The sequence below is a fragment of the Corvus moneduloides genome, chromosome 4, assembly GCF_009650955.1.
Source record: "Corvus moneduloides isolate bCorMon1 chromosome 4, bCorMon1.pri, whole genome shotgun sequence".
NCBI classification, from domain to species: Eukaryota; Metazoa; Chordata; class Aves; order Passeriformes; family Corvidae; genus Corvus; species Corvus moneduloides.
Window position 1 is genome coordinate 69,148,404 of NC_045479.1, and position 26,847 is coordinate 69,175,250.

The 26,847-nt window shown below is 41.1% G+C and overlaps 1 protein-coding gene across 18 annotated transcripts in view; it reads right to left on the reverse strand.

Moving 5' to 3' along the window:
• CELF2 (CUGBP Elav-like family member 2) overlaps positions 1-26,847 on the reverse strand; it is a 550,002-nt gene that overhangs the window by 90,680 nt on the left and 432,475 nt on the right. For all 18 annotated transcript variants that reach the window (XM_032105245.1, XM_032105237.1, XM_032105239.1 and 15 more), the window contains one exon: positions 11,805-11,887. In XM_032105245.1, coding sequence (XP_031961136.1) covers positions 11,805-11,887 — 83 coding nt within the window. The remainder of the gene's footprint in view (positions 1-11,804; positions 11,888-26,847) is intronic.

The window sequence follows — 26,847 nt, forward strand, 5'->3', positions numbered from 1 at the left end:
TTTACTGCTACTGTACTCAATTAGAAATTTTCTCTGTGCTGTGCCCCGTGAGTAACATCTTTATGTGCAACTTGCCTAAAGGTCAAAGAAATCTCTTTGCAGAGATGGCTTCAGGTGGAACAGCTGGAGGCCACGGAGAACTATCAGGAAGGTCCTCTGATAAAATCAACTGAGCTAAAAGCTCTTACATCATTCATCCTACCTGCTCCAAAGGTAGCATTTAGAGCTACTGGGAAGTCTTGAACTCCTGGTTTCTTGGCATATGCTGCTTTTTCTGAGAGAAGCTAATGCAGCCTGAGGGCTGTTGCAGAGTCAGTGAAGCTAGCAGAGGGCAAGGAAAGCACAGGGGAGGAGGAATGGGTGCAGAAAAGAAACTTTCCCCATATCACACCCTCTATTTTTGGATTTTGTGTCAACAGGGAGGAAGACAAGTAGCAGACAACGAGGGCTGTCAGCTTTCAGGCCACTTTTAAAGTGGGATAAATCCATGTCATTCTTTGCAAAATGAACAGGGTCACAAGAGGCAAGGGACACGCCTGCCTGAGCAACCCCCAGAGCCCTCCAGACACAAGTGTATAAGCACAGCATTTAGACAGACTGTAGCTCTTAGCAAGATCTTTCTTTTTGGTTAATCATATACTTTTGTACAAATAGGAGGAGTCTATATTTACCCAGCATAGCAATTTCTTTCACTTCTTAGCAGTCGGAGAAATCAGAGATGAAAAAATCCAGCAGCTCATCTTGAATGACTTAATGCCAACACAGGATTACTGCCTATCCCATATTTTCTAATACTTTCCTACCCCAAACACCCGCAAGGACTGGGATTGAACTTTGTCTCTTTTAGACGATTATTCTAATTGAACTGATACTGGGTATTTTTTCTTGATACTTGATCTAAGTTTTACTTCACCTCTTATGATGGTAAACCCTTGGTTCTGTGTACAACCAAAAATAATTCCCATTTGTCACTGGCATTTGGGCAATACTTGGCCCTGGAGGAAATAAATGCACCATCTTCATGGATGCTGCTGTGGATTCTGGGTGAGGTGCTCCCACAACAGCACTTATTCTTCTCTGTATTCTCTGCAATATTTGAAATGAATATACTGCATAATAACACAACACATTTTCCTCTAAGGTATTGTCAGGAATTTGCCACAAAGTAATATTAGTTGCTGTCTGGTGGATACTTGCTCAAGTGATGGTCTAGAAAACAAACTCCCTTCAATCATTTGAGCCACTCACAGCTGAATGGAAATACAAAGGTACCACATCCCTCACATCTCTGCACAAGGCTGCAATCCCTCTGAGAGATTCTGGCAGTGGTAAGGAACATTGAGTGTTGTATTCTTGCGCACTTCACTTGTGGAGGTACCAGATTTTCAGTTCATAGGATCATAGAATGGTGTGGGTTGGAAGAGACCTTAAAGCTCTTCTCATTCCAACATCCCTGCCACAGGCAGGGTGACCTTCCACTACACCGGGTTGCTCAAAGTTCTTAGTTTAAAACTAATCTTATCCTCCGATTAGCATCTTATTTTCCACAATCTTACTTTCTTCAACCCACAATCCTATGTTCTCTATCTTGAAATCAGTGATAAGCCTCTATTCATACTTTCTTAGAGACCATTACAGACTTCTAATTATTCCTTTCAGACATGAGCTTCTTTTTCAGTTTCTTTCTCTGCTTTCTCCCATTGTTTCTCCTTCAGAAGAGAAAATTTCCACTCACTGCAACTTGTAACAGTTGCAAGTGGGAATGGGTGAGCATTCCTAGGGTGAATGATTGAGGCAGTGTATTAATGAGATGCCCTGATACATTGCAAATTCCATTTGCAAAGAAGCAAGTTCCTTACTCTAAGCCCTGCTTGCATACCCACCCCCCCGCCCCGTCTGAGTTACAATGGGGCAAGAGCTGGGATTGACTGCAGACTGCTTTAATGCCACTCTTAATGACAACTTGTGAAGATTAGGAAGTTGTCAGAATCAGATATCAGCAAAAGCTCCAGCTTGCTTTGTGAAGTCAGTCTGAATTAATTAACGGGTAGCTTTCCTTTGATATCGCTTTGATATTTGGCTGCAGCTGGATAAAAATCAACCACAAAGGAAGCTACATTTTGTTTACCACTGCTTAAGACTCTGTTTAGCTCAATGCAATTTTTTTTTTCTTTTGCAGTTTTTGCTTTTTTAACTTCCCTGGCACAAGGCAGTAGATACAGGTTTTTGCTAATAAGTGGAGTTATGGTGGCATCTTTTTCAATGACTGTTTCCCTCTGCTCCTGCAGATAGTCAGGCTACTGTCCGGTAGCAAAGCCATTACTGATGTCAGCTAAGCTGAAGGGGAAAAGACGGGCCATTCCAAAAGTGAGACAAATATTAGCTTTTCCCCCTCTGTTACCTATTAAAAGGTATTTGACACTTTAATTGTAGAATCATACAAAGGTTTGGGTTGGAGATGACCTTAAGGACCATCTAGTTTCAAAGTACCCTGCCACGGGCACTTTCCACTATCCCAGGTTGCTCCAAGCTTTGTTCAACTTGGCTTTGAAGACTTTCAGGGATGGGGCATCTACAACTTCTCTGGGTAACCTGTGCCAGAGCCCCGCCACCCTCACAGTAAAGAATTTCTTCTTAATGTCTAATCTAAACCTACTTTCTTTCAGTTTAAACCCATTCCTCTGTGTCTTATCAATAATTGTATTTGCTCTCTGCTTTACAGGGTGCTGATCACTTGCTCCACACACTGACAGCCTAAAATATAAGCTCTGCAACTATGTGTCTTCCATGACTTTCCAGGGTGGGAATTCACAGCCCATTTGAGCATCTCTAAAGGTTTTGGATGTCTACCAAGACAATCACATTAATATGTCTCTACCACAGATTGGTGCTTGCACCCAAATGAATCCCCGAGTATTTCTACCAGCCCCAGTGACCCTGCTGGCAAGAGGAGGAAGGATTTCTCTGCACACCACAGGGGAAGAGCAGACAAAGAAGTGGCTCTTCCAACTAAGCTAATGAAGATGATAATTTCTTCCAGAGAATGAGCAAAAAATCAATTATCTCTCTAGGTCTGCAAAGAGTGTTTTTAATTAGGCAGAATATGATTGTCCAAAGTGTGTTATTAGAGCAGGAGACTCAATCAGAGCACCCACTTTCACCTGGTTTTTGTAGTATTAGGGGGTTTTTGAGTACCACAGAGAAGACAGAACTTTTCCTCTCTTACCATGTACCCTGTCCTATTCAGCACCACGGTGCACCTGCCCAGTGTGGTTCATTACCCAACTGAGATGGGGGAAAGCTGGCTGGGGCTACCTCAGCTTCCTGCACCACCACAGGAGTGCAAACACACGATGAGCCAGCATTACATCTCTTCAACAGCAATGAGCCTCAGAGCAGAGGTGTTTGAAGGAAGCAGCACAGCTCACAGGGTGGGACATAATGGCAGGAGGATGCTGAACAAACAGTCTCTCTGTTATAAACATGCCATGAGGCCCAGGCTCTTCAGTCATAACATAACTCAGATCCACGGGTGCCAAACATTGCTATCAAGGCAGGTATATGGCATCCAAGGGCACCTCTAATGATGTTGCTTCCTGATGCCTGCAACACTGTTTATGATCTGCCTTTCTAATTTCACTATTGTAGGAATAGACAGACAGCTAGGAAGGCTCCCTGAACTAGTTTTTCATTATGAAGACAATTTTAATAGCTCGTGTTGTGGTGCTAATGAGGCTGACTGAAGCACCTGTACTTTCTGTTCCAGATAACAGAAAACAGCTAACACCAGCAGGAGGATAAATAGCTGTTTAAGAGAGTGCCTGGGCTATTATCCTTAGCTAAGCACCCCACCTAAATCTTGGTGAGCTCTGCAATACCCTGGAGTACTCCAGTGATGGCCTCTCGATTTTCTTCAGAGATTTCCGTTCTGAAGTGCACAGCAAAGAGTTCTCCAAGGCAGTGATTTTTGGGTACCCAGCTTAAAAGTGATATCCTGTGAACTGATCCTCCACCCTCACTGAGTAAGATGTTCTAAGTTGGACAAAAAAATCTGGAGGGATTTTGCAAAGTGATGACCTCAACGGGTCAGAGTTATGGAAACCAGAGGTCTCCCAGTGACACATGCCAGAACCGTTTGGCCTTTAGGGGATGGGCTTCACATTCAATGAGGTCAAGCCACTATTATGCATTACTTACTTTCCAACCCAATATTATTATACTGCAAAGCTGTGCAAAAAAAAAAAAAAAAAAAAAAAAAAAAAAAAAAAATTCCTGAACTACTCCCAGAGTTCTCTAAAAAAGCTAGAGTGTATCTAACTGCTTTTGCAGCTGGGCCAATGTGCTCTTGCTTCCCAGCAGGAAAAGCAACAACCTGACATGGATGTTTAGGATCTAAACCACCTCACTGATGCTCATGCACTGTGCAGCTCTGCACCCTCCTGACACACCATAGGGACATCACTCCCCTGAGTAAGGCAGGTCGAGGTTTAGCCATCTTCTCTCAGTGCCTCAGCAATGAATCTTCCTGCACTTCCCTGTTCTTGAAGAGTCTCTTCCAAATCTTTGATGCTTTTCCAAAGAATAAAATACTTACCAGAGCATGGACTCATTTCCAGATATCACAGTACTTGAGTCACTGCCCTCAGTAGCAGGCAGCCAAGTGCTGTTCCTTGCTTTCTCTCACTCCCACAAGAATTTGACACTTTCATACAGCTGGAGCAGCTTCAAGAGGAGAAACAGTGACCCCTAATCTTAACTAAGTCCAGTGGTGAAGGCTCTGTTAGGTCGATCTAAGCTAAATCCTTTCAATATACAAGGCACAGAGGATATGAACTGCATTCTCCCTGCATGCCAGAAAGTTACCCTAATGATGAGGCTGTGAATTTGGTGATGGTGAATTTGACCCTCCATCCTTCAATGAGAAAAAGGGACAATGTAATTATGAACTAAATGTTTTGCTCAATTTAGAGAAGCTATTTTCACTTGGTCAATATTCTCTTCTCCCTATGCCTGCACAACATCCACATTCTCCCATTAAGCTCCAAATTCAGCTACTTACAGAGATTTCACTGGGTTTCTAAGTCACTTTTTTTCCATTTTATAAATCCAGGGCTGGTGATCCATTCTGTGTTTCGCAGCAATGGTAGGTCCAAACCCAACTTTTCTACTAAGGTACCTGAACTTAGTGCAAATATTGATTTTTACTGAAGTGGTGGAGTCAGTGCAACATTTTTTTTTTGAGGGGAAAGAGCAGGGGTAGAAGTGGTGTTTTTGAATAACCCCGCCTGCCCCCCCCCCCCCCCCCCCCCCCCATTTTTTCTGAGCTGGGCAAAGTGTATCATTAAGTGGGTTTATTTGCACAGTATTTTAAAGGAAGGAATGGGCCAGATTCACTTTCTCAACATCATTCAGTGTATTATAGCTCCCTTCCTAGGAACAGATGCTCTCTGGGAATTCTCCTCTTTCCCATCTGGTTATTTTTATCATTTAAGCAGTTCTATACTCTTTGGATCCTTCATTAAACAGCATTTGGCCATACTATATGGGTACTGAATTAGTTTAATTTGTCATCATAAATCAATCACTGCAAAGCCTTAACTAAGTTAATTGCTCTTTGAATTCCCTTTCTGTTTGTCAAAATCTCTCAGAGTCACTGATATATCATATTCAGGCTATTATTCAAGCCATATTGGATGATTACCTTTTTATTACAGGTAATTTTTACATAATGTTCATATCGTACTGACAAACCATAAGGCTTAAAACAGAGAAGGGAACTGGATATTAAAAAAGTGCTCCATAAAGGAGAGTGCCAGCATAGTCATCAGAAAGGGGCTCATGATGTTAAGTGAGAACCAGAAATATATTTGGGTTTTTTTTGCTTCTTGTTGGACAAATGGTATTTTATCAGAAAGTGAATGAGGTTTCATAGTAAGTCATCATGGATGCCTGCATTTTGAACCAGATTATTCTAAAGGTTAAATAACCTGCTAAGCCAATTCTGCACAGCCCTGAGATTTCTCTCCCACGTTGACCCTCAAGCCTCAGGTCCCCAGACGGTCTGTGGCGCTTCCTTGACCATACCAACACTGTGGCACTGAGCATGAACAAATGTGTTTTACCTGAGCTGGCCCAAAGGGATGAGGGAAGCCCCAGAGCAGACTGGCATCATGCCAGTGATTGCCAGCCTGGTGTAGGGTAGAACTGACCCTACTGTGAATGGGCACCAAAAGAGAAGAACAGCCCAAGTTCCTCTTCAAAGTTCATTTTTTTTCCTATTCTACACACCTAAATGGACTTTGAGGTTTCCTTACAGCCAGTACACAACCTTTGGGCAAAGTTCCCTCTAAGCCAGTCCTGTTTCCCTATGATGTCAAAAAAGTTTAATAAAACCAGTAGTGATTCTTACAATGTAAAAATTAAAAATGTTTCCCTTGACAACATCTGGCAAAAAAGGAAGCCATGAATATTTTACAAAAAGAAGTTCCTACGAACTCCACCTTGCTGTGAAAATATTGAGAGATTCCTCAGAATGGTATTTCTTCCTTGTTAAACCCTTAATCAAATAAATTCATACAGCTAATGTCCTAATTTCATGCCAGAACTTCAATACAAAAGGTTTGCTGCTACTTGGAATATGTATATCCCACTTGAAATAAGAACCACGTAAACCATGACTCTGTTAAAAGCATGGGAGTGCAGAGTGTGGGCTGTTAATTATTGTTGTGATAACCTTAAGTAGGAGGATATATCAAAAAATGTACATAAAGACAACAAATAACCCTTATCATGTCCAATAAATCTAACTTCAAATACAGAACAAAGACACCAAAGAGTTTTAGGCGTAGATTTTACTAATGGATGCCCATTGATTTCTAACTTCAAATAACCTCTGCATGACATTAAAGGTGCATTTATTCAGCTACTTGGCTCCAAGAATCCAACCAACATATAGTGCTCTTGTGTTACTCTGCACTTAACCCTTGCCAGGAAATCCTACCAGATTCACTTGTCAGCAAAAGAGAGCACATTCTGTTTTTAAAACAAAGCATGTTAAAATTAAAACAAAAAACAAATGTCAGCGCCATGAAGGCAGTTAAAGCAGTCCCTGAATACAGCTCTTTGAGGTTTGCCCTCTATACAGAAGCTAATTTTTACTAAGCAGCAAATTAGAGCATGGGGGAACCAAGATTATTACATCTAACTGATGGTACAGTATAAATTTAGATGGGTGGAATTTATTGGATTACTCTGTTTAGGGAATAAAAGTTAAACACCTCTAACGAAGCCATGAAATTCTTAATGAAGATGAGACTAGTTAAGGCCTCAGTTCTACGTCTCATCCCAAAGAAGCCCATTTCTAAGATCATTATTACATTCAAATTGAGTTTTTCTCTCTTCTCCCTTCTGCCTTTTGAAACAAAATCCAAATGAACACTCCAAGAAAACCTGACTCAAAGCTGAATAATATAAACCACATCCCTATGAGCTGTGAGGGTATAGGCAACCTGCTCCCATGCTATGTTTGAAAAGACACATCTGAAAATTCATGTTGTTCATTTGCAAGACATAAAAGCTACTTGTGATGCCAGCACCAAGTAAACAGAAGAGAACTGTCCCTATTTCATTGATCAGTATCATATATCATAACAATATGCCTGTTTTTGTCAAACATTGCATATCTTCTTCTCTGCCTAGTAGCAATCCTACATAACAAGTGACATCTAAATATTTATTTTGGGAAAGATAAAAGCTCCAATATATGACAAGGAATATTATGACTGACAGAGAGATTATATTAATCATGAGTAAAAAGATGATGTTTGATCCTACTTGTGCAGAAAGTTTTAAAATTTTTTTTAAAAAAATCTTTTAAATGAATTCTATCCTCAGGAAAATGATTAAAACCAGAAAAGCCTTGAAATGTCAGCTGGTGACGTTTTTCTTCTTTATCTTTCTTTTTTGTTGTTGTTGCTGTGAAAAAAAAAATCTGAGAAAATACAGCAAAGTGCATCATTAACTTCTTATTAATTTTATAATACAAAGGCAATTCAGTTAAAATAGTAGTGCTGCAACTTTAAATTACAGAACTAGCTTGGTATTTAATGAGAGATTTAGCACAGCGGGGTTTCTGTTAAATTAAGTTGTGCCTTCACATCACAGTGGGAAAACAGGTGTATATTGGTTTAGAATTATGGAAATGTTGACTAATTCCAAGGCTTGTAATCAAACAGCAAGGCACCCTGCAATATTTTTTCCAAGATTCTGCATTAATCATTTATGTCTGGTCTCATTTTCTTCACGTCCACTAAAAGGGTGCAGCTCAAAGGAGCAGATCAAGCGCTGGTGTTTTCATGTCTCTGTTAAGGATGAGGTCCAGGCAAAAAGCAGAGATAGAGACATAGCCCTACAGGCTCTGCTCAAAAACCTACTTAAATTAAACTGAACATGCAGCCTTGGAAGGGGCATAAATTTCACACTAAACCCCCACTTTTTTGGCTTCACTGGTGCTGATCCAAAACCTGCTTACGAAGCCACATGGAGCAAGTCTGCATTTAAGAAATGAAAAGACTAAACCCAGAAATAATCTAGGCTCTATCATTAATGAACACAGAGCTATTCTCCTCCATGCTTCTGCAGCAGCACGGGTTACACCTGAGTGCAGGTAAAACATAGACAAGTTCCAACAGCCACAGCATCCCTGCAGTGCCCTGCTCCTGCCTCTGCCAGCTTTCCTTACCTTACACTAATAAATCACCTGCCTTTCCCTCAGATTTTCTCCCTGGGCTGTTTAAGGATGCCTTATCTGATGCACGGTGGTATTACAGCAAAAGGGGAAGGCATAGATTCTTTTGTTTCCAGGAGACACCTTATTACTGAACCTCCTACTGATCATACCTCGCTTACTGGAAGCAAGCTGACATTGATGCCCAAATGAACCTGATCCAAATTCATCCCTTGTTGTAGTTCTGCCAGAATATTGCTTCCATTTGCTCTGAGACTATTTCACATGCAGACCTATCCACTACCTGTTCCTGCTCATTCGGTAAAAGCTACTTAGCAGGCAAGAGGAACAATACAGAAATTGCTAAAATTCACATAAGGAGAATCCTGCTAACGTGAAGCATTTCCAGCACGTGTGCTACAACTTTAAAGCGTGCTTAAATGAAGTTATTTTGGGAATACACAGATGCAGCATAACAGTATCCCCATATACACTGAATGTCAAGCATAGTGCATGTGCGAAATATAGAATCTGTTACATTATATATGCTGAATCATTGTGAAAGACAAGCAGTAGAAATGTATTCAAGTTGCTTCTTTTTATTAGAGGCTTCCCTTTAAAAAAGTAAGTATAAAAACTTATCTCATAGTAAAATCTAAACACCTCTGGCCATATCAGGAATATTTTTAAAGCCAAGGCCCCAGAGTCATGGGAATCCAATTTCCATATTTCCCTAAAAGAAAACTTGGTAACATTACAGTCAGGACAGGAAAAAACAGCTTGGAAAGATAAATTTTAAATGACAAAGAGCTAGAGAGGGCTTTAGGAAAAAAAAATTTTTTTTGAACGTTATTTTAAAAACATCAGAAGGTACACTGGTGTCTTCAACTGTGGCCTGCTCATTAGCTCTGCAGAAGTGGAGGAGTGCTCAAGTAAGATGTAAGGCAGAGATGAGCCAGCTTTGCCACCTGTTTGTGAGGAAGTCAGAGAAGGAATGTGCCCCTCTGAGTTGCCCACTGGGATAAATAAGATCTCTCAAAACATAACAACCAGCTTGGGGGACTCAGGGAAGAACAGAAAACAAAAGCAGCTGAGGGAGCTGGGTTTGTTTAGCCTAGAGAAAAGGAGGCTCGAGGGGACCTTATCACTCTCAGCAAGTCCCTTACAGGAGGGTGTAGCCAGGTGGGGGTCGGGCTCTGCTCCCAGGAAACGCAACAGGATGAAAGGACATGGCCTCAAGCTGCACAGGGGAGGTTTAGGTTGGATAACAGAATGAACTTCTTCACTGAAAGGGTGGTCAGGCATTGGAACAGGCTTCCCAGGGAAGTGGTGGAGACATCATCCCTAGAAGTGTTCAAAACACAACTGGATATGGCACTTTGTGCTATGATTTAGTTGACATCATGGTTTTTGGTCAAAGGTTGGACTCGATCTTGGAGGTCTTTTCCAACCTTAATGATTCTGTGATTCTAAATGGACTGTCTATTTCTTAAGGGGGTAATGTGCAGATATTGTGGTAGAGCTTCAGAGATGCTATCTGGGCAGGGTGCTGCTCCAGCAGCTTGGAATCACCTCCATCCTACCCAGCCAGTCCACACAGCCATTTGACTCAGCATGATGGAGACCAATTACTCAGTGAGTTGGTTTAGGAGCAACACTGAATGGGATTAGAGAGCACTTGTCCAAGGGCTCGGCCTTTTCTGGCGGTGGGGATGGGAACCAACAACTGGGGTTGCAGAGCCAGGGGATGCTGAGATTCAGCCTGAGCTCCAAAGGGGTCTCAAAGGGAATCGTCCCTCAGAGCCTTCCTTTCTCTCTCGAGGATGGCACAAGTGCCAAGACTCCCACTGGGAGGCTTGCAAGGTCTTGACACTGTCCCTTGCAAGGGCCAGTTGCTGGAAAACACCACTTGAAGCACCACAACTTTTCTCCTGCTTTCCTGTGGCTGGCCTACCTTTGCAAATGTCCTACCACCGTTCCCAGCATTTCCATTACAAATGACAGAGGAAGCCCGTTTTACCTTGGTGGCTTAGCAGGGCTCATGGGTAACTGTCCAACACACCTCTCTACACTGGTCATTTCCATGACACAAGAGTTGGCTTTCCTAGCAGAAAATCACTTGTGTAAAGTGAACTGGCCAGATATAATTTTTCAAACACAGTGTCCAGTTTCACACACAGCACATACGAAGTAAAGGAGATATTGGCCATATAACTGTCAGTCCAGTCAATGCTCTCTTTATTTACACAGTGTATTTATTTATTTTCATGTCTGTAACCAGACACTACAAATATATACTTGAACACTTCTCCTACATCAAGAGGAAATATACCTCCATCCTTTACATTTTTTCTCTTCCATCCTCAAAGTATTCAGCAGAGAAAATGAAAACAGTGGTACAAGAATATTTCAGAGTTAAGACATGCAATTACCAGTGATATACTTCTCTGTAACCCTGTAATTTAAATATAAAATACCATAGAAAAACACCAAAGATATGGTTTGTACAACACAACCACAACTGTTCTGAATGCTGGTGCCAGTGGGAGTAGGTGGTGAGGAGAGGTGATGTCAGGGGACAGGATGACACCATGCAAACAGCTATGTGGTAACACACCCCACAACATCCCAAGATATGCAGCCACTGCATTCAGGTTGTTTAGAAACCATGTGGATAAGGGCTGCATTTAACAACGCTGGCTGTGTTTTGTCTTTTTGTCTTCTCTCCCTTTTCAAATGTGAAGCCCCAGTGGTGCAGTGTTTTCCTGCTGTATGTTTTGTCTCCTTCTTCCTTACCCCTTAAATAAATTTAAAAAAAGGATCCAAACTGCTCTTTGGCCACTGTCTCTAGTCAGCAGGAATCAGCACGCTTTCCAGCCAAGGGACTTTCTAGAGAACAGCAACTGCCTTTGAACATGATGCCATTGCTACAGGATTGGCACCAATACATGACAGACCATCAGCTTAGCCACTTTCCTTGCAGAGATCAAGGTCATTTGGGGCACCCAGCAGCATTGAGAGCAAAAGGGCTATTTTTCTGGCAATAAAATAATTAGGATCGAAAAGTAAATGTACTCACCCCAGGTAAAGTTTTAATATTGTGCAGTGCATTCTGTGCCTCAAGAGCAGCTTTTCTTGTATAAAATGTTACGAAACAACAACCTATAGAGAGAAATGAAAAGCTTTCAGAAATTAGTGAGTATGATTTGTGAGAGTACAATAGGGAGGGAGAAAAAACAGTGGTTGAACAACACATTATGAAAGCTAGAAAAGTGAATTATCCTGAGGCGCCTCAATGACATGAATAAAAGATAGCTTGCATAGTTTAAAATAAAAAGTCCCCCCCTGTGCATTGCATCTATAGCACACCTGCATTGTTAGTGAACTGTAATCACTTAGAAATTGTTAACCAAAATCCAATTGGCTTTGTACATTGTAAATAAGGTTATATTTTTCTGAAGGCTCCTCATTATACTTTGAATATAAGTAACATGGCAGGCTCAAGCAGCAGGAATTCATTGTTACATCCCAAGCAGAAAATCAGGTTAAAGCAGGACCCTATTTAAAGGGCCTTATACAAAAGAGCTAAGGTTGGTTCCCCCCTTTCTTTGAAACCAGGCAGTACTGGAGGCAGGACACTCATCTCAGTTTCAAGAATGAAAAACAACCTACAGGTGAATTTGCCACTGCTGGGATAGCGGAGGCTGCTGATGGTTGACAGAATTAACTCCCTGCATCTGCAGAATTTTCAGTAAAGCAGGTGGTTTTAGTTGTCTTAATTCTGTGGTTTCCCTTTTGACAGCATGGTCCAGCCAGGTGGTCTGTGGGACCAAACATGGGTTGCTGTCACTTTCTCCACTGGAAACATGTGAAGTAGCTTTTGCTGCAGCACACACATGCCAGGCAGCTCAACACCAGCCCCAGGGTCAGGTCAGGGCTCACAGGCAGATCCTCAGGGAAGAACTATAATGTCACAGGCATGGGACAAAAAGCAAAGGCCAGGGTTTGCCTGTAATGCCCCATGGCAATGAAATCTGCTCCTTGACTTCGAAGATGAGATGTTTTCTGCAAATGGGGTGTTTGGCGACCCAGCTGCTATGGGGAGAGGGGAAAACATTCTGAGCAATGCTGGTAGGGGGGCAGAAGTGGCTACTGAAGTAAAACCTACTTCACATGGAACAGGATGATGCAGGTCTTACTGATGAAACAGAAAACAATCCTGTTCTCTTAATCACAGTCAGAGGTTTGTTACAACTCCAGAGAAATGTCAAAACCAATCAGTAAATAAAAGAAACCCTGGCTCATGAGCCTTGGTTCTCCCTTGGAGCGTGACACAGATAAAATAATCTGTGCTTCAGGCGGTGAGCAAAGATGATGCTTGTATCAGCTGCCTGATGTTGACCAAAGTGAAACATCCCAGCCCACCTGACATGCTTGCTTGTGTTCAACCCTGCAGCATCCCTGTAATGGCAAAAGACACAAGGAGAAGGTGTGCACAGCAGCACACAGCAAACACTGGAAGTAACTGTGTGGAGGTGGCCCATACCACACTTTGGAAGGAAGGGCTGAATCCAGAACGGCCCCTTCACTGCCCCTTGCTTGGCTCAAGCTGTGCATGGCACTGTGAATGCTCCCTCTGGCTCTGCAGCCAGGCCAGTGACAACCATTACCTCTGTAACAAGAAAAAGTGACCATGTATTCCCAGATGGAACACACAAGTTTATCCCTAATGCAGAAAATCACTTGCAGGCATAGAAAAACATGGGCAGGCAGGTAATGCAGACTTAACACAGCTGAGAAAAACATTTTTCATACTGCCAACAAGTTCTTCAAAATTTCACACTTTACGATGGAGATGGTTTAATAATTATTTCAGTAAGCAGAACATTGTTTGCAGGGATGTGTGCTAGAGACAGGCACAGCCTTTTAGGGTTTGTGTTTCCTTTAAGTGTTTCTAAATCTTCTGTTTCACTGGAAAATTCTGAAAATTTGTATTATTTTACCCCAGATGAAAATGAGAAAATAATCCAAGTTTGTGACATTTAATAGTTCAACTTTGAGACAACACTGCAATATTTTTCTATCCTGCCAGCCAGCTCCAAGTCTATCTCCTATTGTTTCTTTGTTTGGTTTATGAGCTTTTTAATATAAAGTTTTTTAACCAGGAGAGAAGATTCAAGGGGAAAATATCAAGCTGTAATCACAAATTTGCAATTGCCATGTCCTTTTCCATGGGCCCGAAGAGTTTCATTTTAGATTTCAGCTCTGTGGGTTCATTCTGATAAGACGAAATTTGAAATCTATTGGTTTATCATTCTTGGCACTACTTGAAAGAACTGCACTTGAAAGATGAATATGCTGTGAAATACCCTTTAACTGGTCATTTTTGGGAAGTAATAGCTCAGGAGAGAAAAATGTTCCTGTGAATGAGGGTCGGAAGAAACAGTAGCTTAATGGGAAACGTGCAGATGTTTCAGGCAGGTCATCGGACTCTGACAAAAACAGAGACTTCTAAGCTCACAGACTTATACATCTGAAAATACACATGGATAAAATTTTTCTCAGGATACATTTGGCTTATATCTTCTTAAATAAAACAAACCCCACAACAAGAGCTGGTTTGCTGTGGTTTGAGTAGAGTATGGACACTTACTTGTGGACACCTGAATTTGAAAGTATTTGCTACAGAGGTCAGAGCTGGACTCAAAAAAGAAAATAAGAGAGCAGAGAGTAACAGAAAAGGCAATAGTCCATGTTTACCCAAGGAAATGCTGTAGCTTAGCCTGTGCATTTTCCAGAGGTGCTGCATCCATGTTACACAAACTGCACTGAAGATGTCTCCACTGTAAAATCGCTTTAGGTCAGTACATAGAAAAAAGTACCTAATTCAGTTTTTTCTGCAGGAATATTGGAGGGGAAGATGCCTATGTAAAAGGACAGGGCTAGTCTGTGTTTTAGGACTGGTAGCTGTCCCCTGCTTAAAGGCAAAGAGGCAATGATCTTCCTTCCTCCATTTTACTAAAGAAAATTTGATATTCAAAGACAAACAAGCGGCCCAGCTGGAAAAGAAAGAGTGTTTCCTACTGAAAGAAAATAAAAAAATACAGCCCTCCCCTTCAGGCCCCATGCACACAGTCATTGCTTCATCACCAACAAATTCGACGGCAGCTTGAATCACAACTAGACTTTTCTGACACGCAAATAGCTCAAAGCCTGGCAGTGACAACCTTCTCCCCTCCTAGTCAGGACAACTTAAAAGGTGAATTGGTTAGTGGACATGGTTCTGCTGCTCCTCAGCAGCCCGAAATACAGCCCAGTTTAACTCCACATGGGTTAGTGTATTCTTGCCCACAGGCAGAGGAGCTCGTGCTGCCTGTCAGTACCTCCAGAGCAAATCTCCCACGCTCTGCTGAGCTGGTTGTGCTCTACTTGGAACAGTATTTACTACAGCGTAAGGCATTTCTTCTTTGTACCTTAAAAAAAATGCTGAATGAATCATGCAGATCCCTACAGTCCCTTAAGGACATCGGCAACAACTTCATGGCTATCCTGCCAGATGCTTGAGCAGACTGAATAAAACCTGCCACTCCGTGCTGCTCAGCGTTTAATGGCAACAAATGGGATGCCTGAGAAACAACAGCAGAAAACAGCCCCACTTCTCAAGGCATCTGACGAGCAAACGCTGCAGTGTGGACACTACAATGCTCAACTTCAACACCTCATTAAAAAAAGGGAAAAGATCTCTTACTTCAGCTTGTTTTCACTCTCCCTCCTCCTTCCCTTCCCCCTTCCCCTTTTTTTCTTTTTTCAAAGGAAATTTAGTGCCAGAGAAAGACCTCAAGGTCCCAGCCATTGGGAGAGAGTTGACACATTCAATTCTCCATGACACATTCAATTCACAAGCCCTTGCTCGGGCTGCCAAAGGCACCAATTAGCACCAGTGGTGGAGATTTTATTTATTTAATTTCTACAGAAACCTGTTTAGCAAGACAGTGACAGGGACAAACAGCCCCGTGTATGGCTAGAAACAGCTTTACGTGAGTCACTGTCAAAGATGGCAGCAATGGATTACAGGGGAATCAAGCCATAGGTTCACTGAAGCCCTCATTTAGAAGTGAGGAAGGAGAAAAAGAAGATCAAGTGGTGAAGACTTTCAGACTACTGTAGCCATGATTTTCTGCTGACAGTGAACTTGGGTTTCTGGAGGACATTGTGGAATTATGACAAATTGCAGTTTTCACCATGAAACTTCAAGAAATGCCATTCCTCCTGTAAGCAAGAGGATTTTTTCAAAGAGCTGTTAGTGACCCCATGTAATGGGGCTTCTCCTCCCGTGTGACTTCTGCTCTATGACCCAAGTTTACCTCCCAGGAGAGCAGCCACAGCATTAATAGGCTGCAAGATCCAGCTCTATGACATCTCCAGGAGCTCTGCCATACCATTATTTCCTTCACTTTCTCCCAATTCAAACACAGACTAATTATGCCGTGAGAGCTGTTTACATTCCTAATTTTGAACAACTAACAAAGGGAAGCTCTCCTCCACTTGAAGATGTGGCTTACACAGTCCTCGTTGGCATTTAACGGCACTGGGATCTGTGTAAGAGGCTTAATCTCTCAGCCAGGATTTCATGCCTGAATGAATACGCCAACCTCCATCTTGCTTCGGGTGAGAAAAAGTCTTTTACAGCTCCCTAAACTGAATAGACAATTCCTGTGTTAAAAGTTACCAAGAATTACACATGTGCATCAATATGAGAAAATAACCCTTGGATGTGGACAGGAATTAAAACACGCTCCACAAGATGCTCTGAGGTTTTGATCTGCTTGAAGAAAAACATTCTGGAATTTCCCAGGCCTGAAAATTTAACTCTTGGGAATTAAAAGAGAAAAGATACAGGAGGAAAAAAAACAACCCGTATTTGTTGGTCTGATTTATTAGTTTCTTTAGTTTTCAACTGTCAAAATTTGTCAGTTTGGATCTCTCCTGTGTTGTGCATATTATCACCTGCTGCCAGTATCTGAACCCTAACCAAGGGGCATAGAAATACAAGAGCTTATCAGGGTGCCTGCAAAGCATGCAACAACTTAAAAATGAAATTTGCTTTACCTTTTAGACTAATAAAATAAACACTTCAAAACAGCTATAATGATTATCTGATGATTGAACTCTGTATTCTTTTAGCAAGTAATGGAATCCTGGCAGACAAATTCAATTCAAAACACATTCACATTCAGGACATCAACAAAGTCATCATGTTGTGAATTGAAAATTCCTTTAACGGCCGCGTTTGAATTCTAAGGGGCTTACAGATCAAGGGACTGAAGGCCCTGGAAGGCTAAATGAGTGAAGTCCTGCTATGTTTCTTTCTTTCTGTGAATGAAGCTCACTTTTGTGTATGCATTTGCAAGCAGAACAGGTGCTGGCTTCATACAAGCCTGGAATCTCAATGGGGACAGTAGCTTCTTGTCAATCCAGCACAGTTCAAGCTAGTTTAAGTTAAGGAGGATTTCTTTTTCTTGTTTTTTTCCCCCACTCCAAATGTTTCTCTCCTGATTTCCACATTCACTCACCCACTACGAAAATTTAAACACTACACTAATACAGGGCAGGCTTTAACAAGCTCTCTTGCATTCCAGCCATCCACCCAAACTCTGGAATATGTGCTCTGTAAATCACAAGCAGCTGCCTGAACAGTGTGATTTTCAACCAAACACACCATGACCGGTAATGTCATTTTCCAAAAGCCAATGAAGACATTAAAAGCTCTTTTCCACTAAAGCCACTGAGAAGACCTGCTGCTACAAGGAGTTCAGGTGTGTGGTCGGGCAATGAGAATTTTCACTTTTGTTACATTTGGTGCAGTGCAATGGGAGCCTTGCCTGGCATTTATTCTGTGCTACAGATGTTAGTGCAATTAGCTAACCTGCACTGGAGATGCTGGTCTAGTATTAGGAGAGGTATTTCAAGTCTTAGAGATTTTGATTGGGTCATTCCAGACAAAACCAGAGAAAACCATGAACTGTCTGAATAGCAAATACAGCCATTTCTGACCAAGGAACCCAGAAATAAAAATCCAACTCTTTTTGAAACTCTGCTTATCAGAAGAAGGTGGCTAAGGCAGGGATGTGTTTTGAATCCTACCTGCACCATCCTTATGCTCTATTGTTTATGGAGTCATGGGAGAGTAAGATGGAAAGGATTCACTCCTGAAGCAATCCCTGATAGAATTGCCGAATACAGCAGAAATCAACTTTTAATGATGCCGCCTCCCAATTAGCTCAGGTTTGCTAATAGTTTGATATAATTGGCACCCTGATGGAAACCATATTACCAGTCCTGTCACCAGCCAGGAAACCACATTGCCACTCTAATGACAGCACATATTATAGCGATGCCACTTCTAATATTAATACATTAGCTGAATGTAGGAAAGGGCTCACATATGAGAAGGATTCACAACTGGGACGTGCCAAATTCCACCCTGTGCTCTAATTTTCCTCCTGGTTATAGCATTCAGGGTGGCAGTGCCCCAGCCCCAGAGTGCCCCGCATTGCATTGCTTGCATTAAAGCACAAATGCTCCAGGCCGGTAACAGCCCCGTAAATGGCCAGTGAAAAATGATCCCATGGAGCTCAATTTTTTCTCTCCATGCCTTGCAAGTTATGACGGCCTTTCTGTTAATTGGCCACAAGTCCTAGTTTGCTGTCAGCCTTCAGCTGCACCGGGGAGCTCTTTTGGAGGAGTCGCACTCTGTCATTCCCATACCCTTGTGAATACAAATGCTCTCTATAAATGTCCTCTGCCTACAAAATGGAAGTGGTTTTTTTTCTTCTTCTTCTTTTTTCTTTTTTTTTTTCCTTTTTTTGACCTAGATTAAATTTGCTGCATTTTCAAGCCTTTTGGGAAAGCAACTAAGAACTAATATGCACCAGTTCATGTGCCACAACACTTCCCTACCCATTATTATGTAAATTTTGACTAAAGTGCGACACAGATAGAAAAGATATCAAGGGCAAAATTGCCAGAATCTACTTTTCTTGCTCTCTGAAATAAGCCAGTTATATTAAACAGTTTTAAATGGCTAATAGCTGTACAAGTATCTGAAGAATTTCAATGTACAATTTTTCATATAGGACAATGACAGCTTTTGCAAATTCCCGAACTCTCCTGCTGCCTGTGTAATGACTGAGAAGTGAATGGCCAGCATCCTGGAACCCTCTGTTTTACTTCTGAAGGATGGGGCCAACTTCCACACCTACAGCTTGGCAACACTCATATGATATCTGCACTAGGTGGTGATGAAGGAGTAAAAAAAAAGCAGATGCAGAATTAGATTCTATACATGGTGGCAGGGTAAATAAATAACACAAATCAGGTTTATAGCATCAAGGCAATTTTATGTCATTACAAACTAATCTGTCCCTAAAGAAACCATCCCTGCGTGCTGGGATGGAAGCGGAGCTTTATTAGTCTGGGCTGAGTAGTGGACGAGAGACATTGCAACACAAACTCAGGAAGTTCTGTGAAGACAGAGCTGAGCAGTCAGGGGCACTGAGCCTGCACATCAGCACTGCACCAACACCCTGATCTGCAGGTGGCCTGGCCTGGAATGCTCCTCCTTTGCCAGCCCGTCCAAGTACCCACCCAGTGCAAATCCCTAGGGAGAGCCATTGAGATGGACAGCTGTCGCTCAACCAACATCAGTGGGAAAATCAAAGCAGCAGCTCAGTGACTCCTGTTGAGTTCATGTTTGGTCTGTTCACATTTCCAGATCTCAGGGGTGGAGAATAATTGGGATCTTATACATCAGTCCATATGGGTTACAATAAAGACTGCTTGTCAGAGCTTTTGGACAAGAAATTCTCAAATAAATAGGACAGCAGGGGGAGATGGCATTCCAGCCTCTACGTCTATCAGGGGTGTCCCATGGGAACTCACTGCACTTCCCACTTGTAAAATACAGAACAGAATATACACAAAATACGAGAATTTTTTTTAAACTGGAAATAGTTTTAAATAAGTCCTGTCACTATGTATATATATTGTATCAAGAAAGAAATCTTGAAATTGGGGGGACATCACAATGAAACTACAAAAAATGAAAAGTAGAAATAATTAATTATTTCTTATGCTGCCTTCTTGTCATTTTCCCTTTACCTTTTCTTCCTTCTTTTCCTTCTTATTCTTGTACTAATGCTCCTTAATCTTTAATTCACTTTCTTCTTCCCTCAAATAAATTCTTTTTCTTTTCTTCCTAGCTGATGGTTATTGTTTCCCTTTTCTTTGGCCAGGTAACAATTGACTGGAATTTACTGGCTTGAATTTACTGGCTTTAAAATGAATTAACATGTCCTCTGTGCAAGTTAACCCCTAAGTTTGACCATCTGCTAAATACATCTTTGGATGCAGTAGAGAAAGAGGGTTCAGAGAACAGATGCTGAAAAAAAATGGAAATACAAAATTAAGATGTCCCTTATGAATCCATTCTTGCAGCAGAAAACTGCTGTAACACTGTATTTCAGTTCAAAAAGACTCTAAAAAGATCATGTTTACATAAATTAACATAGGCAGGGACACATCTTTCCCTGATGTCATTTCAAACGCCCTATTGTCTCCAACCCTGGCACTCACTAGTAGCAAATCAAACTTCCCAGCACATACATCTTACAGTCCTGGATTTCCTTTTGTTTTTTCTTTCACTTGAATGCTTGAGAAAGATCACTGAAGACTGGCTTTTCCTGATAAGGCTTCCAGATCACTGCTCCAATGAAACCTCTAATTCCACTGTGACTCCTGAGAAGCCATTCAAGTCCTAGTTCAACTAGGAGGCAACTCTGTAGTGAAAAATACTTGGAATAGAAGAGCTTTACTATGAACTTATCCCTTCAAAATAATCAAATCTTTGAGAGTTATTTGCAATTTATAAACTTTCTCTGTCACTATGAAAAACCTATGTCTTGTACTGGAAATTATCTTCACTGGTTAAATGCCAAAGGCATCCTGGGCTGCATCAGGCAGAGCAGGACAGTGGAGTTGATCCTTGCCCTCTTCTCAGCCCTGCTGAGACATGTATGGGTTTCTGGATCTCCTTTTTTTTCCCCAGTAAAGACATCTGGACATACTGGAGCCTGTCCAGTGAAGGACCATGAAGATGAGGAAGGGTCTGGAGCACCTCTCATATGGAAAGCAACTGAGAGAGCTGGGACTGTTCAGACTGGAGAAGAAAACATTGGAAGGAGTAAAGAAGGTAGAGCATTCTCACTGGTCCAGTGACAGGGCAAGAGGCTGTGGCCACAAATTAAAAGAGAGGAAATTCCATTTAAAAATAAGGAAGGACATTTTTACACTACAGGTCATCAAACACTGGCATAGTTTGCCCAAACAAGTTGTGGACTCTCCTTCTCTGGAGATAATTAAAATCCTGCTTGGACACAGCTCTGACAAACCTGCTGTAGATGACCCTGCTTTTAGCTGGGATTGGACGAGATGAATCCCAGAGGTTCTTTCTGACCTCAGCCAGCTTGTGATTCTGTGAAATGGCAATGAAGGAATTTAACCGGCTTCTGACAACATCCCTCCTAACACAGCTCAACTTCCCCAGAAATACATTGCAAGCTTATTTAACTCTAGCAGACAATATCAGTTAAATTACTGTTTTATTGCTGTACCCAGCAGATGGGAACCAGCTCTCATTCACTAGCAGATTTCACACACAAGATGAGTTTTTTCATAGCAAGAACATGGGAATTAATGCTTTTTTCTTTTTTTAAAGAAACAGAATCTGAAACCTTTTAGCACCTTCTAGCACCTAAAGGGGACCGGGATATGCCTGGAGAGGAACTTTGCCAGGGCATGTAGTGGCAGGACAAGGGAGAATGGCTTCAAACAGAAAGAGGGCAGGTTTCAGTTGGGTATTAGGAAGAAATTCTTTACTGTGAGAGCAGTGAAACAGAGGAACAGGTTGCTCAGAGAAGCTGTGGATCACTGGAAGTGTTCAAGGCCAGGCTGGATGGAATTTTGAGCAACCTGGTCTAGTGGAACATGTCCCTGCCCAGGGCAGGGTGGTGGAACAAGGTGACCTTTAAGGCCCCTTTCAACCCAAACCATTCTATGATTCTAGGATGATTCTATGAACATCCCAGCATGGCAGATATTGCCATGGACACACAAGACAATAAAATGTCTTGTGTCATACCTTGTTTTAGAAATATATCAATACATTTATGAATTCATGAGAACACAATGCATTTTTTTAAGTTGCGGTTTATCCAGTCCTGTTGTATCTGACACGAAGTTTTGTTTAAACCTCACTGACAGCTCTAAACCTCTGAGCTTGTATCTTCTAAAGACAGCATAGGAAAAGCCAGAACTATCAGTACGAAGAGAAAAAAGAGGAAGAGGTCCAGAGAGAAGGAGTCATAAAAGAAGGTACACAGAGGAAAGACTGCTATTGCTGACACTTCACTCATTTACAAAACAACAAAACCTCAACCCTACCCAGAAACTTGGCAAGAATATCGTGCATGGGGTGTTTTCGACATTTAGCTGGATTTGGAAGAGTTGGATACCATTTCTACAAGAGAATCTGAAATCTGACCTTGAATAACTCATTTCTAGGAATAGGGTGTTGAAGTTCTTCTGAAAATAATGTTCAATGCCCATCTGAATCTTTCGATGCCTAAATGCTTTTGAACAATCTGGCCTTTCATCTCCCTATGCTCTAGCTTTTCCTTGTAAAATAGAAAGAATAAAATGTTCTGAGCTCAAAGGAGTACTCTGAAGAAACCATGAAAAGATAAAAATTGAGGTAAAAAGACACAGCCATTGTAGTGACAATGAGTAACAGCAGAGCAATATGTGCCAGCGCTGCTTCCATCTGACTCACTGCAGTCTGTCACACTTCCTCCAAAAGGTACCTTATAGGAAATGGAAGAAATCAATACAAGACATTTGAGATGGCTTAAAGGATGCTTGAGTAGCATGGGAAGAAATTCTATGATAAATGTTGCCTCTAAGTGCCCTGAACTTGAATCAACAAATAACTGTTTCCACCAACATCCCCCCTACCCTGATTTTTCTGCTTTTGGCCAAGCCACGGAATTGGGGGCTCCATTCTCTGCTGGTGGAAGAACTGGCAAAGCCTGCACTCTGTGTCATGATTTGCTTCAATATACACACTATTTTAACGGAGATAATTTTCAACTTTTATACTTTTTTTCCCCCTGATAAATATGTTTCCCCATCTCTAAAATTCAGGTCTAAATCCATTGTCTGAATCCATCACACTCCCTGCTCCCTTCGCCCGAGATGCAGTCAAACACTTTCAACTCTTTCTCGACTTCAACATCATGAACCCTTGCACATCTTGTATTGATTTCTAGGCATTCACAGCTTCACTCTCACAGGGTCACAGCACATGTCAAATCTTTCCTGCATTGCACCTTCAAGCAGTGTTTCATCTAAGGAGCTTTGCTTTGCCTGAACTTGTTAGCAGTGACACATTTGTTCCCCAATTAAGCTTTCTTTATAATAATAATAAAAAAGAAATAGAAGTGATTCCTGGCAACTTTTCTATCTTTCTAGTCAGTTGAAACAATTTTATGCAGATGAAGATGCAGCTCCACCAAGCCTTTGAACTTTAAGCATCATCTTTACTTGGCTTTGAACTCTCAACAGGGCCCATGATCTTTCAAAGCAATGTACTCTGCTGTGGAAACTTCAAAAAAGAGAGAAAAAGGCATGGTTAGAAAAAAAAATGCAAAAGATAGGGTTTTTTTAAATGCTTGATGCTCCTGGAAATAAATAAAAAACCCAACTGAGTGGTATCTGAAGAAGTGTATTCGGCACTCAAGTGTTTCCCTAATTAATTGTTTAGATGAGTGCTAAAATAAATGCAGCAGCAGCAAAGATAAACAAACCACTTTAGTAATAAAGCCATATATTTGTGCAGGCACACAAAAATAAATGGCAGCACTTAATGAGCACAAGCAATGAGAACGAAGAACACACTTCATGTGGGGGACCTATGCTCAGAAAGCTCAAGCTCAAAGATATTTGAGAGGTATCTCACAACCACTTCCCAACCTGCCTCTTGTTTGCCTCTTGCACAGAACCTTGTTTGGCACAGACTAACAGTGTAAAAAATGCAGTGTCCTGATGAAGAATTATAGGTCACGTTTCACCTTGCCCGGGCAGCCTCACCAGGGCAAGGAAAACACTTCTGGGGAGAGACTGCTAGCCTAGTTAATTATTATTCCTCTTTATTTTTGTCTGATGATTAACTAATGTAAAATCAATGAAGGGAGATACAGAATAGATGTGTAACATGTACTTCCAAAATGAGAGAGAAAAGCTAAGATGATTCATACAGTCTTTTCCTTCTGACTAGAAAATGAGCTAGCAAAGTATAAATACTGGGGGAAAGTGTTATTTTGTATATGTAGGAAAGCAGTTTTAATAGAATTATAAGACCGTTAGAGGCAGGAAAATTCATCTAAGCTACTCTCCCAGAGAGGACAGCATTACACTTCCACACATAATTCTTCCAAAGTTTTATCATGTTCTATCTGTAGATTTCCCAGAATCAGATTTCCCATCATTTCCTGAAAAAAACTATTTTGAAATCTCACAAAAAATATTTTAAATATGCTTTTCACAGTAAACACTTTCAGTTTTGCTTAATTTCCTATTGCTATTTATGGCTTGAAGACCTTATGAAATAGTGCTATTACTTATCTTAGTGTAAATGATTTGACAAGCAGACAAAAACATAAAACCCCACATGCCATACAAATAAATATGTTATTCTCCTCAGAAGCCTTCATAGAACTGACTATTTATTTCTTGCAACTATCACCACGTATGTCCCAGAAAACTGATGAAAAAAATCTATTCATGAATATTTAACATCTGTTAAAGGTAGGGAATATTGAGACCATGTTGGATGATGCATAGGACATGTTGTAAGTCTGTTAGTTAATACCAGCTCAGAGAAGTCCAAACAGGAGTATCATGATCTATCGGTCCTATGGCTCCCCAAAGATCAAGATGTGGCATTTAATCAGACCAAGATTTAAAATAAACCTCCAGCAGCCTATTTTCAAGTTATGACAAGAGAAATACTTGGCTCTAGAGGTATAGGCTGTATGACATTATTGGCAACTTATCAGGACAAGAAGAGAAAGAACCTGGATGATTGGCAACTTAATCAGAGGGAGAAAGAAAAATAGAGAAAAGGAACAAAACGAGTGCCTAAACAGTGGTGTGTTGGCTCCTGCGGCTGTCAAAGGTGGCCTTGAGCGGGCAATGGCAGGAGGGCTTACACTGAAGCTTGTCTGCAAAGTAGATGAAACTATTCAGTGTTCCTTGGCATCAATAGCATGCGGCTCCTGAATGTATCTAATCACATTTGGAGAAGCAGGATTCTGCACGGTGTTTTCTGGAGGTCACCATGGCAGCCACAGGAACATGTCCAACAAAATATCACGGATGCGCAGCTTCGATACCAAAAAACTCAGAGAGCTTTAGAACAAAGTCCCCAGTCTTAACTGCAAGCTAAAAAAAAATACAAAATAAAATCTCTGAGCGATCATATTTTGGTACCAGAGGTTGTTTAGTTAACTTGACAGTGTGACCTCATATTTTATTCAACATGTTGTTATTGTGTAAAATATCTCTGCTGAGCATAAACAATGCAAAGTTTTCCTGGATGGGAGCTGAGAAATGGTGGGTTACAGGTTAGATTGTCAAACAAGCCTTGCAACCACCAGTTCTTACTGGGAACAAGCATCGCTTGCTGTTTTCACACAAAGTCCTACTCATAGGTTACTTGTATTTATCCACAGAGTACAGTGGATCAACAGAGGAACTGCAAAATAATGCCCTAAAAATGTGAAGTCTCTTTTCCCACATGAAATGGGATACGGGCAAATAAGGATGTGCTTGGAGGGCAGTCCTGTTAATATTGGGGCCCCTATCTTTTACAATGTTTTGGCTCCTGCTAAGACTTATTAGGAGAAACTTAAAGATAATTCCAAGCAATTTGAAATCCTCTATCAGACTCCAGAATTACTCACTCTTGCATTCTGTATGCCAGAAAGAGAAACCATAATGTAGAGCAAAATTATTTCTGGAACTGCACATTGCACATTTTCACTATAAAGCATATCACAAGCTTTGACACAGAGATAACTAAGTGATTACTTGTCAACCTCCTCTCATTCCATCAGTCTTAAAAATTAGGATAAAAAAAGCTTTTCATGTGCAACAACGGGCTACATATTAGTCCTGCAGAATTGTAAAAAATGTGGAACTAAATATCAGACAAGCCCAATTTAAAATGATGAAACACTTCTGAATTCTAAAACAATTAGGCTAATTTACAACACATGGCCTGATACACTGGAAGTTTTAATCCTTTTATTTTCATTTTTAAAAGAGGGGACATTTTCCATGCTAGTCATAAATTACTACAATCAAGACTTATTTATTTTTTTTTCTGAATACTGTTCAGGAGCAATTCTAACATCCCCTAAAGAGGTTTGTGGAAGATTCATATTTTACCTGGGAAGATATACACGGAAGTAAATTACAGAGTTAGGAAAGGCAAACCATGACTCTAACTAAAGAAGAGCACCACCTCCTTTTTCTGTGCCTTTTCAGTGATGCTGTGATGCAAATTTACTCAGTTTTCATTGCTAGGTTCCTCATTTCTGCTTGTAAATCAGGCATCCTGGGATGCTCTGAGGATTAATCAGATGAGGGTTGCAGTTTTCTCCTCTACTCTTTGTAATGGCTCCTCCCAGAAAACACATGCATCTTAAATATTTCTGATCCCTCTGGGGGTGAGATTTAAACAAACACTGACATTGGCAATGCAGCCCTGCTTGATCACGGTACTAAAAAGTCATTATGTGTGTTTCAATATCCATTCAGTTATTACCAGTCTTTTAAAACAAAGAGAAAACTGGAGAAACTCTTTTTTCCTTACCACAAGGCAATGTTAGTGATGGCAGCAACATTGCTCAAAACCTACTCGGAAGAATATTTTGGCTCCTTTGTTACAGAATACTGACATTTAAAGGATAAAACATAAAACAAAAGATACAGGGCATTCACAA